This window comes from Mesoplodon densirostris, chromosome 3 (assembly GCF_025265405.1).
Source record: "Mesoplodon densirostris isolate mMesDen1 chromosome 3, mMesDen1 primary haplotype, whole genome shotgun sequence".
Lineage (NCBI taxonomy): Eukaryota > Metazoa > Chordata > Mammalia > Artiodactyla > Ziphiidae > Mesoplodon > Mesoplodon densirostris.
This window is the reverse complement of record NC_082663.1, coordinates 144,391,643-144,408,076: the sequence shown is the minus strand read 5'-3', so window position 1 is coordinate 144,408,076 and position 16,434 is coordinate 144,391,643. Positions and strand designations below refer to the sequence as shown.

Sequence of the window (16,434 nt, the reverse complement as noted above, 5' to 3'; positions counted from 1 at the left end):
GAAGGGGCTTTATTGGGGAGTGGGAACAGCCGAGGAGGTGACCCCTATCTAACAGTCAAGGCCGGAAGGAGAGGCTAGTTCCGTTTGCAGTTAGGTGGAGAAGGGCGGGGCAGTTTTACTGGCGGGGTTGTGATGGTGGTGTTTTCCAATTGGGACTAACAGTTTTATACAAGATTCTGGTCAATTTCACAAAGTCAGGTTCGAGGAGGGGCTGATCGATTGCGTCTTTCCTGGCTCAGACCTGTAGCCCCTCTCCAGGCCTTCCGCCGATCCGGAGGGCACACCTGGGCGCCCCTGCCTGGGTCCTCTGACGGGCATGTTACCTTCGTCCGGGGACCCCAGCCGGCTCGAACCTCAAGGCTTCCGCTCCTCCTGGAGAGAGGGGCCAGACCGAAGGCATGCCTCGGGGGCCCGCGCACCGCGAGTGGGGACACCCAGGCCCCGGGTGGGGCAGTTTGAGCCCCAGGACCACCGCCTTCTCGACACCCCTGGGCCACGTCCGGGACTTTGGGTCCTAGCGCAGAGTGACTTCCCAGGGGGTCCTTTCCCCAGCCCAGCGTTCTCGCACGCAGAGGGTTGGGGTGGGGGGCAGCGACAAACGCCTGAGGCAGGAGGGGAAAGGGGTTCCCACCTGCTCCAGACCGTTCTCCGTAGCCTTTCTGCGGGGAGGCCAGATCACCGCCAGCTTTCCGTCGCCCCTGCTCGCTGCGGGAGAAGGGGCGCTCAGCCGAGATTGCCCCTCCTCTCACCAGCTGGAGGCGGCCAGGACGAAGGAGAGCGGCCGCGCCCCTTAAACACACACAGGCGTTCACCCCCCTCCTCCCCATGGAGGCCTCCATCATGAGGGAGGAGGGAGGAACCCGAGGGAGGAGAGAGGCAAACAAACCCAGGGTGGGGAGGTAGAAACCCGAAAATTCAGAGGGAGGATCCAGGCGTGCCAGAACCCAGGGAGGGTTCCCTGGAACCCGACAAAGACATCTGGAATCCTCCTCCCTTCCCCCACCACGAGCCTAGGGGGAGTGGATCTGGGAGTCCGACGGGGGCCGGGGGTGTGGAGCATAGGGATGGGAAGCCCAGAAGGGGTGAGTTGAGAGGGGCCCGAGGAGTCTGGGAGCCAGGAAGGGGGACCCTGAGGATAAGAGGGCCACTGGAGTTGGGCAGTCGGTGAGAGCGGCTGGAGCCCTGGGAATTCCCAGCGTAGGGGCGCCAGTGGCTTACCAGTTAGGCTGGGCGCGGGCTCCTTGAACTCGGCGGTACCGTAGACGCTGAGGCGCTGGCGCTGCAGTTCCCGCTCCCGCTCATTCACCTCGCGCACCTCCTGCTCCAGCAGCGATGGTGCGATGGGCGGCGGGGCGCGGGCCAGCACCGGGCACCGGCTCTGCACGACTGAACGTGGCCGGCCTCCGGGCTCAGGCAGCCGTTGCGGGTCCGCGCTGCCCTCCGCCGCCGGCGAGGAGCCGCACCCGCCGGCAGCCTCGAAGAAGCGCTTGAGCTCGCCCAGCGGCTGAGGCGGCTGCCGGGCGCGCTGCTTTGGGACCTCGGGGCGCGCTAGCGCCGCCTGCCGATGGGCCTCCCGCTCGATGTCTCGCTGCATCTGCGCGCCCGCCCGAGCGCGCTCCAAGGCGCGCGGGAGCGCGGAGCCAGGGCCCGGCAGGCTGAGCACCGGCCGCACACGCAGTTCGACGAGTTCGCGGCCCGCGCGACCTGGGCTCAGGCCCCGGCTCCGGCGCAGGCTCTCCTCGCGTTCGCAGCTGCGGCGGATTTCACGCTCGATGGGCGTCTCCATGAGCGGCTCCTCTGGGGGCTGTTGTGGGGTCTCGGAGAGCAGTAGAAAACGCAGCTGAGGGGATTCCGAGTTTGACTCAGAGGAGGTTTCCGGACCTTGAGAGGGACACTGCTCCAGGACTCCGGCGCCTCGCGCTTCACACGGTTCAGCGTCGTCGCTGCCTCGCCCAGGACTCTCAAAGCCCTCAGCTGCGGTCGGTCCAGGGCGCTCTGCCTCCTGCCCCGCTGATAGCCCGAGGACTTCGCTCTCTTGCTTGGGGGTCTCCGCGCCCTGGTCTGGGGAGGGCACGGGGACCTCGCCGCCTGGCCTGGGGACCTCGGTATCCTGCTCTGCGGCAGGCCCGGGAATCTCTCCGTCTAACCCGGGGGGCTCAGGGCCCCGCGCTTCGGACGACCCCAGGGCTCCGCTCTCCGGCCCGGGGGCCTCGGTGTCCAGGGTTGGGAGCAGCTCGGAAGCCTTAGCTCCCAGCGCTGGAGTTTTGATGCCCAGAGCTGGGACACACTGCCCTGCGCGGCACCTGCGGCTGCAGTCGCCGTCCGCGGGTTCCAAGGCGTAGCCTGCACCGGCCGCTTCTCTGACCCGCCCCTGGCCTTCAAGAACTGTCCCCGGGGGCAGGGCCGGGCAACGCCCCCTGCACCTGCAGGCAGGACTCTGGGCTCCGCCCTGGCCCCGCCCTCGAGACGGGGGCGCCTCAGCTGGGCGCTGGATTTCTTCCACTAGCACGCCTCAAGTCAGCTCAGGGCATTGGCCCTTTTAGAAGAGGACTTCCCTAGACCTAGCCCGCTACCTGGGACGCCAGTCTGGGTGCAGTGTTCACTCAGGGGGCGCCACCCTAGAACATTTTCGGCCTCACGTCCCCGGCATTGCCAGGAGGCTTGGCCCTAACTGCACGCCTGGCTGGGCCTCTGAACAACTGTCCTCTGGTGGCGAGTCCCCCGAAGCCATCTTTCCGGGGCCTTGCCTGTCCCGCGCAGCAGCAACGCCCACGGCCTCTGGGCTGTCCTTCCACCTTCCACTCCTGCAGCGCACAGCTCGGGCTGGAGGGGGCGCCAGGAACCGCCTCACCGCCCGCCCCAGTCTCCCTCCCAGTACCTGGGTTCAGCAAGGTTCCGAGCGGTGAGCCAGCGCCCACGACAAGCCCAGAGGTCACTTCCCCTCACCCCCTCCAGGAAAAGTCCGCGAGGCATCCACCGCCAAGTGCGCTCCCAGATTGAGGGACGAGGGAGGGACGCACACACAGAACGCCCAGGGCTCAGCAGAGCGGCTGAGGTTTGAAAGGCGGTCACCTTGGGCCCAGGCGACTGGGAAGGCTCAGAGAGGTATCCAGGCTTGCGGGAGGAAGTAGCTCCCTGCAGCTGGGGCCAGATTGTGACGTTCAAGGCCGGGATCGATGCCGGGAGCAGGCGACCTACCCTCAGGGACATTTTCCACTCTCTTCCCCTGGGCTCTCTCCAAAACCTGCCTCCACCCCCCACCATTTTGGGGTGACCAGTAAGAAAGATATAGTTACCTAAAGAAAGTGGGGGGGCTACACAGCCTCAGGAGCCCCAATAATCCTCCAACTCTCTGCCTACCCTGGTGACTCCCCTTTCTGTCCACCCTTCCACTCTACTCTCTCCTTGATCCCAATCTCAAGCTGCTACCCTCCTCCCTCTGACCATCTGAACTTCCTCCCTCTGACTCTATTGACCCAATTGGAATCAGACCCACCTGATTCCTGCCCACTCAGAACCTAAGTGTCAGCCTTCTCCAAGGCTCAGTTTCCTTGTCTGTAAAATGGGGATAATAGTGCTTACTCCCTCGGGAGGTGATGAGGATGAAAACTATACTTCCGGAATGAGTTGTCTCTACAGTGGACTCTTTATCACCTCCTGTCCCTCTTCTAGCCATGCTTACTGGGTTCTTGGTTCCACCATGCCACACTGAACCTTCTCTGTCCAAGGACCTCCGTGACCTCCATTTGCCAGACCTGATCACTGGCTCCTCCCTGATTCCCTCTCCATTAGCTCCTTGGTCTTGGAGGACACCATCCTCTCCTGATTTCCTTCCTACCTCCCAGGCACCCCTTCTCAGACTTCTGGTTCACCTGCATCAACGGGCTTCCTTCCCTCTGGCTTCCATTGGGTTTGGCTGATGGGAGAGAGGTGAGTGAGGTCCGGATGTTTACCCCATGCCCCCTTCCTCCAAGCTTTGTTGGCTGTGTTCCTCCACAGCAGCCAGCACCTCCACCTAGTTCTCTCCCTCCAGGGCCATGGGGTGGTAACAGCTCCTGGCTGTGGTGAATCCAGGGTATGCACTATGCCTTGATTATTTCCTTCTATTGAGTTCTCATCAATTACTTGGTTTAAGTATACAATCTCTTTCCTGCCAACACTCAGACCTTGACAAACTCCAATCTCATGCTTTAAGTACCATCTCTATGCTGATGTCTCCCAAATTTATATCTCTAGCTCTGACTTCTCCCCTGGGTTTTGGACTCATATCCAACAGTCCCTAGTCTAATAGATAACGCCAAAATGAACACTTTAGAAACTGAACTCTTGGTTTCCCCCAACTCTACTCCTCTCTACTATGTATAGCAACTCACTCATTCTGTTTTTCATGCCCAAAATGTAGAAGTCAGCCTCGGGGCTTCCCTGGTGGTGCAGTGGTTGAGAGTACGCCTGATGATGCAGGGGACACGGGTTCGTGCCCCGGTCTGGGAAGATCCCACATGCCGTGGAGCGGCTGGGCTCGTGAGCCATGGCCGCTGAGCCTGCGCGTCCGGAGCCTGTGCTCCGCAACGGGAGAGGCCACAGCAGTGTGAGGCTCGCGCACCGCAAAAAAGAAGTTAGCCTCAATTTCTCTTTTTCCCTCAGCCCCTGCCCCAATCCATTCATATATTGGATTGCTGTTTGCTCTGCCTCCAAAATATATTCTGAATTCGTCCACTTCGCGCCACCCTTGTCCCAGACATTCACTGTCCTCCAGTGACTCCCCACCAAACTTAGAAGAAAATTCCAAATTCCCTACCCTGGCTCAGAAGGCCCTTCCCACTTCTCAGGTCTCATCTCCTGACTTCTCCCTTGATCACCCCTCCATCCCAGCCTTCATGCTTTCCTCAAACCCCCCAGCTGCATTCCCACCCCCAGGGCCTTTGCACTTGCCTTTCCCTCTGCTTGGAATGACTCATCACATGGTTGGCTTCTGCTCTTCAGGTCTTGGTTCTTCAGAGAAGTGGTCTCTGTTCACCCAGCCTACATCAAACACAGCTGTTCTTTAACCCTATCCCTGTTATTTTCTGTAACTCACCCAATACTGCAGTTATCATCAATTACCTTTATTTCTCCCTTTATTTGTATATTAGCTGTCTCCCCCCACCCCAGGCTGGAAAGTGAGCTGCAATACAGCATTTTCTGTTTGTCATGCTCACCCAACTCCCCCATGCCTAAAACAGCGCCTGACACATAACACTTGTTTAAGAATGTTACCAATGCTGGGAACAAAGAGATAAACCAGACTTGGAAGTTGCAGTTGAGCTTGGGAGACAGACACAATTATAAACAGAACAATCTTGCCTCAACGTGGAACACAGGCCAAGGGTACAAAGGGAAGCCTATATATTATACATCCAAATAATTAACAGTTATAAAATCAAACTACAAGCAATTAAGTAAAATATATTCTCTCCTCCAAAAGGTGGGAACAACCTAAATGTCCATCAACAGATGAATGGATAAACAAAATGTGATACATCCATACAATGGAATATTATTCAGCCATAGAAAGGAGTGAAGCACTGATCCATGCTACAATATGGATGAACCTTGAAAACATTATGCTCAGTGAAAGAAGCCAGACGCAAAAGGCCACATACTGTATGATCCCATTGATAGAAAATGTCCAAAATAGGTAAATCTATAGAGACAGATGCAGATCGGTGGTTGCCAGGGGCTGGGGGGAGGGGGGAATGGGGAGTGACTGCTTAATGGGTACAGGATTTCCTTCTGGGGTGCTGAAAAGGTTCTGGAACAAGATAGTGGCAAAAGTTGCACAACACTGTGAATGGACTGAATGCCACCAATGGTAAATTTTGTTGCGTGTATTTTACCACAATTAAAAACTAATTTTTAAAAATATGTTCTCTCAGGGGAATTTCCTGGCGGTCCAGTAGTTAGGACTCAGCCCTTTCACTGCCGAGGCTTGGGTTCAATCCCTGGTCGGGAAATAGATCCTGCAAGCTGTGTGGTGCTGCATATATATATATATATATATATTATATATATATATATATATTATATATATATATATAATATATATATTATATATATAATATATATATATATATAATTTCCCTCTTCCTATCATGACAAATATACTTGTAGAATGACCTAGAAGATCACGTTCAATTGAAAATATTTTGAATCCCTAGGAGTTTTGTACTTGAATGTGGGACACAGGAAAACCCCAGCCCTCAGTCTGGCCCCTTTTGCTTCCCACCCCCAACTGTCCTAGACAGCGAGCAGCCTTGTGCATGCACCTAGGGGGCCCATCCCATATGCCCATGCTCTTTCCTCACCCCTCTGCCCATAGCTGCCCTTGACCACTTCTTGGCCACCCTGTGTAGGATCTAGAGCAGGGAGGGACGATTTAGCTGGGTACATTCCCTTTGCCCCATGGGGAGCAGGCCCTCTAAAACAAGGGGCCCAGGGGACTTCCCTGGCGGTCGAGTGGTTAAGACTCTGCGTTTCCATGCAGGGGGTTTGATCCCTGGTTGGGGAACTAAGATCCTGCATGCAGTGCAGTGTGGCCACAAAAAATAAAAAATAAAAATAAATGAATTTAAAAATTTTTTAAATAAATAAGTAAAGCAAAGGGCCCAGGACAAGGGCTCTTCTCATTGAGGTTTATGTCAGAATTGCAAAGTGTGACCAGGGCTGTGATGAGGGAAGCACTGGGGGCTGCAGGATACCAGCCTGGAGAGTAGAAATGATTTCCCCAAGAGGGTGGTTGGATGAAACATATAATCAGCTGAGAAAAGGGGTGCTGGCCCTTTAAGAAGGGAATGTGGGGTAGAACAGGGTCCCTCAAGATTTGGGTAGGAAGCTCTCTAGACCTTTCCCCTCACCACACTCTCCCAACAGTTATCACATCTAAGGGGTGTCCAGGGTCCTAGAGGCTGTTTGATCTAATTCTCTTATTCTCCCAAAGGGGAAACCGAAGCCTAGAAACCTAGGGGAAGTTGCCCAGAGTTGTCCAGAACCCAGACGTTCTGGTTCCCATGGGGCAGAGGCTCTGGTCTCCAGAATCCTCTAGCTGGATCAGCCCTTCCTCCTAACCCCAGAACCAGGTTCCAAGAAGGGAGGGCAGTTAGCCTGTAAAAGTATCCCTTGTGAGGTGTACAACAGTACTCAAAGGTGGGTGACCCTTGGTGGGCAACTGGACTAGAAATGTCTAGGGTGGCAAGGGGAGGTGCCATTGTGTGAGGGGGTCAGGGACTCCCAACGCCCGTCTACCCGCTAGACCACACATGTGAGAGTGTGTTTGCCAGGAGGCAGCTGAGTGCAGCAACGAGGCCACTGGCTGGTAAATAATTGATCAGGACAGCTGATAGTACCTCCCCAGAACTGCCCGCCAGCCCCCGGCCCCCCTCGCCCCGGCCCATGCGTCTCCCGCCTCCTGGCCCAAACCAGCTGGACCAGCTCTCCCAGTGCCCGCCTGCAGCCCCCCCCAACTCCCGACAGCCAAGTCACAGCCTCCAGGGCACCTTTCGGCAAGCGGGTGGTGGGTCCTGGACTCAGAGACCAGAACGTGGGCTTCTGGGCAGAGATGGCCCTGCAAAGCCAGGTGTGGTCTCCGGCCACACCCATGTAAGTGTCTGGGGTCAGGGGGGCCAGTGGGCAGGGCCTGGGAGGGGCTCATGGAAGACACTGGCCTTTCCACGGAGCAGGGGAGGTGAGAGCTCCAGCTAGCCTCTCTAAGGGGGCCAGGGAGAGTGAAGGGCGGCCAGCAGCCAACCCCCCAGGCTCTTCAATGCCCCCCTCCCCAGAAAGTCGGGTGGGAGGTGTGAACCCTCACCCCCTTCTTTTTTGGGGATTTTCCACTGGCAGGCCGAAGCCCAAAGTCCAGCCTGGGGGGTGGGGCTATTACTTGGGTGAGGGGCAGGGAATGTCAAGGTCTCTCACTCCTATGTTTTACCTCTAGAATCATCCCTCAGTGTCCAGGGTGGGAGGAAATGCTTGAGATCCAACAGGAAAAAGTTAACAGCTCCCAAACTGGGAAAGAGAATGGCAAAATGGATCACATGCTTAATGAAATGACCACCAACTGTTCCTGGTGGGGCAAAAGCCACCACCGTGAATGTTCTTCTTGTAGAGTTAGAGATAAGCAACATCTAACGAAATGGGTAGATTTTTTAATATTCGAGGTGTGAGGGCTTTTTAAAGTAAGAGGGTGGAGGGGCTCCAGGGGTTTGTAGAGTTCTGGAAAAGGGGCTCCCCCCAGGGACCCCAATTTGGTTCTTCACTCTTTTGGGTTCCCCGTTGCATTATTCACCAACTACAAACCTGGTTGCCTAGCAACGGGAATCTGATCCTCCCCCCAGCAAGGAAGAGGCAGGGAGATTACATCTTGGGGGTGGGAGAGCAGAGGGGGGACTTTAGCCTTCCCCCCAGTGGCAAACTTATTAACAGGGGGTCTGAGCTTCCTTTGGGATACCTTGTAAAGCATGACTTCAGCATCCTGCCCCAATTGGAATTGGAGACACCCCAGACTGATCTCTTGTCTCCTGGCCGTCAAGAGGAGGATGCCTAGACTTCCCTCTTCCCCACAGTGTTCCCAGTATTTGGGATCTGAGAGCCTTGAGTTCCAATCCTGACTCAGGGACATTAGACAAGTCTTTTTGCCACTTCTTGGAGCCTCAGTATTCTCATCTGTCAAATAGGGACAGTACTACTATTGATACTTACCTTCTAAGATGGTAGAGAGGGTTAAATAAGTTACTGTGAGTAAAGCATTTAACAGTGCCTGGCACGTGGTGTGCACTGGCTAATGGTTGGCTGATTTTCTTCTTAGTTGGAATGTCAACTCAGCAAAAAGTTGACTACAGTGTCCCAAGATCAGGGCAGGGAGGGGGAGGGGGAGGGGGCTGTGGGAGCCTAGCGAAAGCCCCATAGAGCATTTAAGAGCGCTATAGATAGTAAGTGTTAAATGTGAACTCACTATTATACCTTCATGGTGAGGCCAGAGAAGATCTGGGAGGCCCCACCAGAGTTTGGGCAATGAGGCTAGTTAGTGCTCAACTTAATAAATGTTTGAAGGCTTGCTCTGTGCCCACCCTGGGCTAAGTGTCAGGGCCAACAGGCAGACATATATATCCTTCTAGATATTGGCCTGTGAAGCACCTGCACATAGTCAGTGCTCAATGCATGTCTCTGATGAGAGGCTGATGTAATGATGACTGTCCCTGAAGTGCCCTGCAGTACCAGTCAGCCTCCAGCTTCCAGGGGAAGCCCAAATGGACTAGGGGTGGCCCTGGAGGCTGGGAATTGGGGATCCTGGGGTGCTTTGAGGAAGGCAACAATGGGGGTAATCTCAGGTTAAACCTTAAATGGTGAGTCCCCCTCCCTCTCCTCCCAGTTCAGAGTCCAGTACTAGGCAGTGTGACCTGGTGACCCTTGCCCCCAGGGATAGTGGCTTGCAGGTGGAGGAGGCAACTCCGGAGTTACCATGGCAGTGGCATGTGTCCATGGTGGGATGGACACTTTTCTCCCCAGACTCCCTCACCCCCCAGCACTTAAGGGATGCTGAGTAGAAGCCAAGGTCCAAAAAGGACCTTGTTCGGGTTTGGTGGGATTCGGGAGTTTCTGGGAATGGTTATTAAAATTAATCAAAAACATTATTAGTCATGGGAATTATTTAAAAAAATTTTTTTTCTTTTTTTTTTTTTCTTTTTGGCTGCGCTACACGGCATGTGGGATCTTAGTTCCCCGTCCAGGGATTGAACCTGGGCCCTCGGCAGTGAGAGCATGGAATCCTAACCACCGGATCGCCAGGGAATTCCCTAAAATTATTATTAATAATAAACTATGCTACTGTTTTTGGAGCACTATGTCCTCAGTTTTTTCCTGCATGGATACTTCCTTGCAAGGCCATCTCTCTCTGCAAGGTGAAGGTCAAGCTATCCCGGTCCATTTTACAGATGGGGAAACTGAGGCTCAGAGAGGTGTTGTCAAGCCTAGGAAGGGATTTATCTCAGTCTGTCATGGTCTCTGCTCTCTCTCCCTCACAGAACCCCTGCCCTCTGCCCTGACCCCTCCCAGGCGCAAAGGGGAAATAGAGGAAAGTGCTGGGTTTTGGTTGGTTTCCAAGCTGCTCAGGGATCTTGGCTCAGAGAGGGGTATTTGAGAGGTGAGACTGCTGAGGTGTGGGCCCCTGGGAGACCCCTTTGGCAGCCCCCTCCCTCTCCCTGCAGGCCCATGGCAGAGAGCTCCCTCTACCGGCAGCGGCTAGAAGTCATCGCGGTAAGTGAAGCCCTACCAGTGCGGTCAGCCTGGAGCCCTGGGCAACCCTAGCCTTGCCCAAAGCCCTTTCCTCTCCTCCCTCCTATCACAGGGAGCAGGCCTAGGGCTCTGAAGGTGCGGGGAGCACCCTCAGCTCCAGCCTTTCTCGGGGCGCCCCACCTAAATCCTCAGGCCCCTCCGCTCCCCAGTTCCTCTGATCACTGACACCCCTAGAATGGAGAGCTGCGAACTCCGCACTCTCGAAATCTATAGCATCCGATGCTCCATTCTTGACCCCCAGTCTCCAAGATACCCCATGTCTGAACCCCATCTCTCAGACCCCCATATCTGAACCTCATCTCTCTGAACTCCCATATTTAAATCTCCATCTCTGTGGACCACATCTCTCTGAACCCCCCATCTCACTAACCCCCATCTCTCTGGACCCCTTCTCTACATCCTAGTCTCGCTGGATCCCCATGACTGCACCTCCATTTCCGACCCCTCCATCTCACTAGCCCCCTCCCTTTGATCCTCATATCTGGACCCCCATCTCTCTGAATCCCGTCCCTCTTTAACCCCATATCTCAGACACCCGCTACCCCCGGATTCCCATTCCAAGGTCCTCCCATCCACAGACCCCAGTTCCGCGCGGGCAAGGCCTCTGCAGCATCCCGGGCGCGGCCGGCCCCGCCCCCGCTGGCCCCGCCCCGACCCGCTGCTGAGTCAGGGCCTCCGCAGCCCCCTACCGGCCCGGGGCCCAGACTTGTGTTCCGCCCCCGGCGCGGTTTGCAGTCCCGGGAGTCCCGGGAGCCCCCGGGAGCCCGGCGGAGGAGGGAGGGAGGGAGGAAGGGGGGAAGGCGGCCCCGCCCGACCCCACCCGGCCCGCGGGCAGCTCCGGGTCCTCTGTGCGCAGGAGAAGCGGCGGCTGCAGGAGGAGATCAGCGCCGCGCGCCGGGAGCTGGAGGAGGAGAAACTCCGTGTGGAGCGGCTCAAGGTTGGGGGCGGGCAGGGGCGCCTGCTTAGCCCGGGCAATGAAGTGGGGGTGTCTGTGAGAGTCAGTTCTGGGAACCAAAGGAGGCTCTGTCTAAACATGGGGGGCGGCATTGGTTCCAGCTTTGGGGGCGGGCGTCCTCCCCAGCTTGGAAGAGTGGGTGGTTGTGATGGGGACATTTGTCCCACCTTTGGGAAGAGTATGGGGACAATGGAGGTGTTTGTTCCGCTTTGGGGTAGGGAGGGGCTAGTAGGGACATTGAGTTCACCTTTGGGGGTGTTTGTCCCATTCTGGAAAGGTTGGGGAGATCGATGGGTGTTTTTTTTCCAGCGTGGGAAAGCTCTGGGTTGGTAACGGGGTGTCTGCCCCACCTGGCATTGTTGGGGCACGTATCCCAGCCTGAGGGAGAAATGTCTGTCCCATCTGGGTGGTTGTAGGGCAATAAGAAATCTGCCCAGGGTGGGACATCCAGATGGGGTGCTACATGAGGTGGGGTAGTCCATGTGCCCCTTCCCATGCCCAGAGGAAGTCTCTCCGGGAACGCTGGCTAATGGACGGGGCAGCTGAAGAGCCAGAGCAGCCCCAGGACCCCGCCTCACAGGACCCCCAGTCACCTGAGGACCAGGCTCAGGCCCGCATCCGGAACCTGGAAGGCAGCTTGTTCACGTGAGTAGGGCCCCTGCCTGACAGCTTTGCCCCAGCCTGACTAGGCCAGGCCCCTCAGCCCACTCCAACTGACACTTCAGGTGGGGTTGGTCCATAAGCCTGAGGTCCAGGCTCCCAGCAGCCCCTTCTCTTCCCCAGACTCCAGTCCCAGCTGCAGCTGTTACAAAGTGCGTCCACAGGTGCCCAGCACAAGCCCGCAGGCAGGCCCACCTGGCGCCGACAGGTGAGGAGCTAGGGGAGCAGGCGGTGGGAGGAGGGAGTGTGGCAAGCAGACCCCAAAGCAGGACCTCTCCAAGCACAGTTTAGATTCTGGGTCCTCTGCTCTGTGGTCTTGGGCAAGTCGCTTTCCTTGCCCAAGCCTCAGTTTCCCCATCTCTAAAATGAGCATAACGACAGCACACACCTGGAAGAGGTGTGAGAGAGGGTTGGTGAGATCATAGCTTAGTACCCGGAACAGGCACAAGGGACCATTTTGATATATGGTGGCCAATATGACCTGAATGAGGAAAGCAGTCAGCAAATGTGGGGAAGTGTTCATGGAATTCAGTCTCAAAGGTGGGAAAGGGTCATCGTGAGATGCTCTCATGATTTGGGGCATCTACATGGCTTTTGGAGTTTTGGGTTTTGTTTTGGTAATGCCTCTATTAAGATACAACGCAGGCCATACAACATACAGGTTTTTGAAAACCAAGACAACTCCACATTAAAATCTGGCTCTCTGGGCTTCCCTGGTGGCGCAGTGGTTGGGAGTCCGCCTGCCGATGCAGGGGACACGGGTTCGTGCCCTGGCCTGGGAAGATCCCACGTGCCACGGAGTGGCTGGGCCCGTGAGCCATGGCCGCTGAGCCTGCACGTCCGGAGCCTGTGCTCCGCAATGGGAGAGGCCACAACAGTGAGAGGCCCGCGTACCATTAAAAAAAAAAAAAAAAATCTGGCTCTCTGGGTTGTCCTTGAAGTCCAAAGATCCAGTAACATTTGCACCTGGCCACAGTGATGTGTGGGTTTTCCACAGTCCCCACCTCTCCCTGATGCACCTTGGCTCCCAGGTGCCTGTCTCAGGACAAAAGGGAAGAGGAGAACTTTAATTGGGATAGGAAGCTCTTGTTGGGTTTTTAGTCTAAGCCGGGAATTCCCTGCTAGAGATGCACAAGGCATGATTCCTGGCCCAAGAGAGCTCACCGTCCAGATGACGAGATGGGGTGCAAAGAGTCTGTGAGGGGGGAGCCCAGGATATAGGGGAAGCTCATAAGAAGCACCTGAGTGAGGTTGGGGGCTCAGGGACGGCTTCCTGGAGGCAGTGACATCTATGCTGAATCTGGAAGGGAATCAGGAATACAGGCAGAGGAAACAGCCTGGGCAAAGGCCTAGAGGCTGGAAAGAGGAGGGTAGGATAGGAGATCTGTGGGGTTTGGCATAGGTGGCTTGCAGAGCTGTCCTCAGCTCCCCTCCCTTGGGCTCATCTTTCCCTTGATCCCTTCCTTCACTCCACTCTAGCCACCCTGACCCTCTGTTCTATTCCTTGAACTTGCCTAACTCACTATAGCCCCAGGGCCTTTGCATTTGCTGTCCCCTCCGCCTGGAATGCCCTTTCCCACCTCTTGACTCAAGGCTGGCTCTTCTCACCTTTCAGGCCTTTGTTCAATGTTACCTCCTCCAAGAGGCCCTTCTGCATCTTATACCTAAAGGAGACACCCCATCACCTCCCAGGCATTCCCCAGCCCCTTATCCTGCTTTTCTTTTCTTTTGTTTTTTTCTTATCATAGCCCTTCTCACTCCCTGAATTACAGATTTGTGTTTTATGTTTATTACCTGCTTCCTCCCACTGGAATGTAAGTTCCAATAGCAAAAGGCTTAAGTGTCCCTTAAGTAACCTCAGTAGCTGGCAGAGTAGGTCCCCAGTACAGAGGGATTGGCTGCATGGCCACAATATTGATTGGGCACCTACTGTGTGCAACGCAATGGAGCAGAGGGAGATGAGACAGGTAAGGAAGGCTGAGGTACAATAGAGGGTTTGGTCCTGAAGGTAATGGGGAGCCATCGATGGTGTTTGAGCAGGGGAGGGGTACTGGCATGCAGGAGGCTGGAAGTGGAGATGTGGGCTGGCCTGACCTTGTTTCTGCCATCCCTGCAGGGTCACCGTCCTCTATCCCAGTCCACCGTGGAGGCAGGTCCTGCAGGTGGGTGTTTTGAGGTCTGGGGGTCGCAAGAGGAAGGGCCTGAATCTCACTCTGTTGCCCCATCTCTCCTTTCCCCTTCTCCCCTGACGCCCCCAGGCCAGACTGATCTAAACAAGAGAGACTCCATACCAGCCGGACCAGTGGGCACATACCCAGAGTCCCCCTCTAAGTCCAGAGATGAGTCTGTCGGGGTTCCACCAGCCCCAAGGAGGATCCCTGGGGCAGCAGGGGCCTCCTCAGAAGCCAATGGCCCCTGCCCTGGATCCAGCCCCCTTCCAGAGCAGGTGCCGAGTCAGGAAGTGGCAGCATCTGACGGGGAAGTGAATGAGGCCAAAGGGGGAGGCACGGTGAAGGTGGTCTGGGAGGGGCTAAGGGCCACAGAGGACTGTACCATGGGGGCCACAGGCCCAGAGCTGGAGGCTAAGGTGGAGGAGATGGTCATGGAGGCCATCGGGGACAGACAGGAAGCCGGACGCCGAGAGCTCCCTTCGTGGGTCAGGGAGGACAGGGGTATCGTGGAGGTGGTCTGGGAAGGGGTGGGAGGCACAGAGGGCAGCGACTCAGAGGCCACGGGGGAGGCGGGCAGAGGCCTGGAGGCTGCACAGACCAGCTCACTGAGGCTCCAGGAGGGACCGGGGGGAGCAGCTTCTGGAGAAGGGGAAGATGCCCCCAGGGGCAGCCCTGATGGTGATGGGCAGGGGGGCTTTGGAGGAGAGGAGGGGTCCTTCATTTGGGTGGAGAGAGTGACCCTCAGTGAGCAGTGGGAAGAGCTGGTGGTGGAGGGGTTGGAAGGGCCAAAGGCACGGGGAAGGGAGGGAAAGGATGAGAGTCCACTGGGCGCAGGCAGCAGAGGCGGGGAGGAAACGTGGGAGGCAGAGAGGAGGTGGGCAGAGGAATCAGCGGGGAAGAGAGGAAGTGAGGGAAAGGCAGGCGCGGAGCCAGAAGGAGCAGAGATGTCACTGGTGGTGGAGAGGAAAGGAAGCGAGGAATCCTTGGAGCCGGAGAGGAGGGGAGTTGAGGAAAAGGTGGAGACAGAGATGGGAGGAGGTGACGAACCACTGTCGGCAGACAGAAAAGAAGTTGAAGGACCTCTGAGGGCAGAGAGGGAAAGAGGGGAGGAGCCGCTGGGAGTACAGCAGAAAGGAGGTGAGGAAAAGTTAGAGGCAATTGAAGAACCATTGGTGACAGAAAGGAAAGGAGGTGAGGAATCACTCATGGTAGAGAGAATAGGAGGTGAGGAAGCATTGGAGGGAAAGGAAAAAGGAGATGAGGAACCACTGAAGGTAGAGAGAATGGGCAGTGAGCAGCCGTCGGAGGCAGAGACAAAAGGAGATGAGGAACCACTGAAGGTACAGAGAACGGGCAGTGAGCAGCCGTCGGAGGCAGAGACAAAAGGAGATGAGGAACCACTGAAGGTACAGAGAACGGGCGGTGAGCAGCCGTCGGAGGCAGAGACAAAAGGAGATGAGGAACCACAGAAGGCAGAGAGAAAGGCAGGTGAAGAGCCATTGCAGACAGAGAAGACTCAAGGGGTTGAGGAAGATCTGAGTCCAGAAGAGCAGAGAGAGTCAGGAGGAGGAAAGGAATGTCAGGCAGAGGAAGTGAGTGAGGAAGTGGCTCCCCTGGGGGCCAAGGAGGAGCCAAGGCCCGAGGAAGAAGGACAGCAGCCCCAGGAGAAGCAGGAAGGCTCCCCAGAAGCAGAAGCAGTGAAGCCCCAAACCTCTGATGAGGGCCAGGACCCCTCTGGGGATGCCACCCCCCTCCTGGCAGAGACCCCAGCTCAGGAGCAGCCTGCTGAGTGCCAGCCACTGCTTCAGGTGGAGGAGCCCAGGGCCAACCCCAGTGCCCACACTGTGCCCACCTACGCGCCTGCCCGGCAGCCGGAGCCATCTGCCCCTCCTGAGGGCGAAGAGGCGAGCGGCCCTAAGCAGAAGACGTGCCAGTGTTGTGTGGTTATGTGAGCCCACGCCCTCTACCCCACTCCCAGCTCCTCACAGCTACCTCGGCCTCTTGGCATCAGCAGATGGTCCCAGGCGCAGACAGGGCACCACGGAACTAGTGGTGGCACCTGGGAGCCAGCTGGTCCACATGTCCATCTCCACCTGGGCTTCTGGACCCCTTGCACACTGCCTGTGACCCTGGCCCCCTTCTGTGACAAAGCCTTTATACTTGAAAATAAAATGTTGAGCATTTGGACAGTGTGAGTGTGTGTGTTGTTGGCACAGAGCCACCTCACCGTCTCCTGGTGGGAAGTGGAGGGCTTCACTCTGCCAGAATCAAAGATTATGAATCAGTGAGAGTATAGATATGGCTGCTGTAACAAAAAGACCT

The 16,434-nt window shown here is 56.4% G+C and overlaps 2 protein-coding genes across 4 annotated transcripts; one reads left to right on the top strand and one right to left on the bottom strand.

Moving 5' to 3' along the window:
* MISP3 (MISP family member 3) lies at positions 1–1,786 on the bottom strand. Of its 2 annotated transcripts, XM_060092244.1 has the most exons (3): positions 1,219–1,786; positions 632–705; positions 1–372 (listed from the first exon to the last, which is right to left on the bottom strand). In XM_060092244.1, exons 1-3 carry the CDS (start codon positions 1,784–1,786, stop codon positions 355–357), a joined length of 660 nt encoding a protein of 219 aa, XP_059948227.1. In that variant the 3' UTR covers positions 1–354. The 2 variants fall into 2 exon arrangements, with proteins under 2 accessions (XP_059948227.1, XP_059948226.1); XM_060092243.1 differs by having other exon boundaries at positions 1–705.
* Positions 1,787–11,026: 9,240 nt separating this feature from the next.
* On the top strand, positions 11,027–16,262 carry PALM3 (paralemmin 3). 2 transcript variants are annotated; one of them, XM_060092242.1, is made up of 5 exons: positions 11,027–11,263; positions 11,784–11,926; positions 12,065–12,149; positions 14,058–14,094; positions 14,200–16,262. In XM_060092242.1, exons 2-5 carry the CDS (start codon positions 11,811–11,813, stop codon positions 16,062–16,064), a joined length of 2,103 nt encoding a protein of 700 aa, XP_059948225.1. In that variant the 5' UTR covers positions 11,027–11,263; positions 11,784–11,810; the 3' UTR covers positions 16,065–16,262. The 2 variants fall into 2 exon arrangements, with proteins under 2 accessions (XP_059948225.1, XP_059948224.1); XM_060092241.1 differs by having other exon boundaries at positions 14,058–14,103.
* The last annotated feature ends 172 nt before the right edge of the window (positions 16,263–16,434 follow it).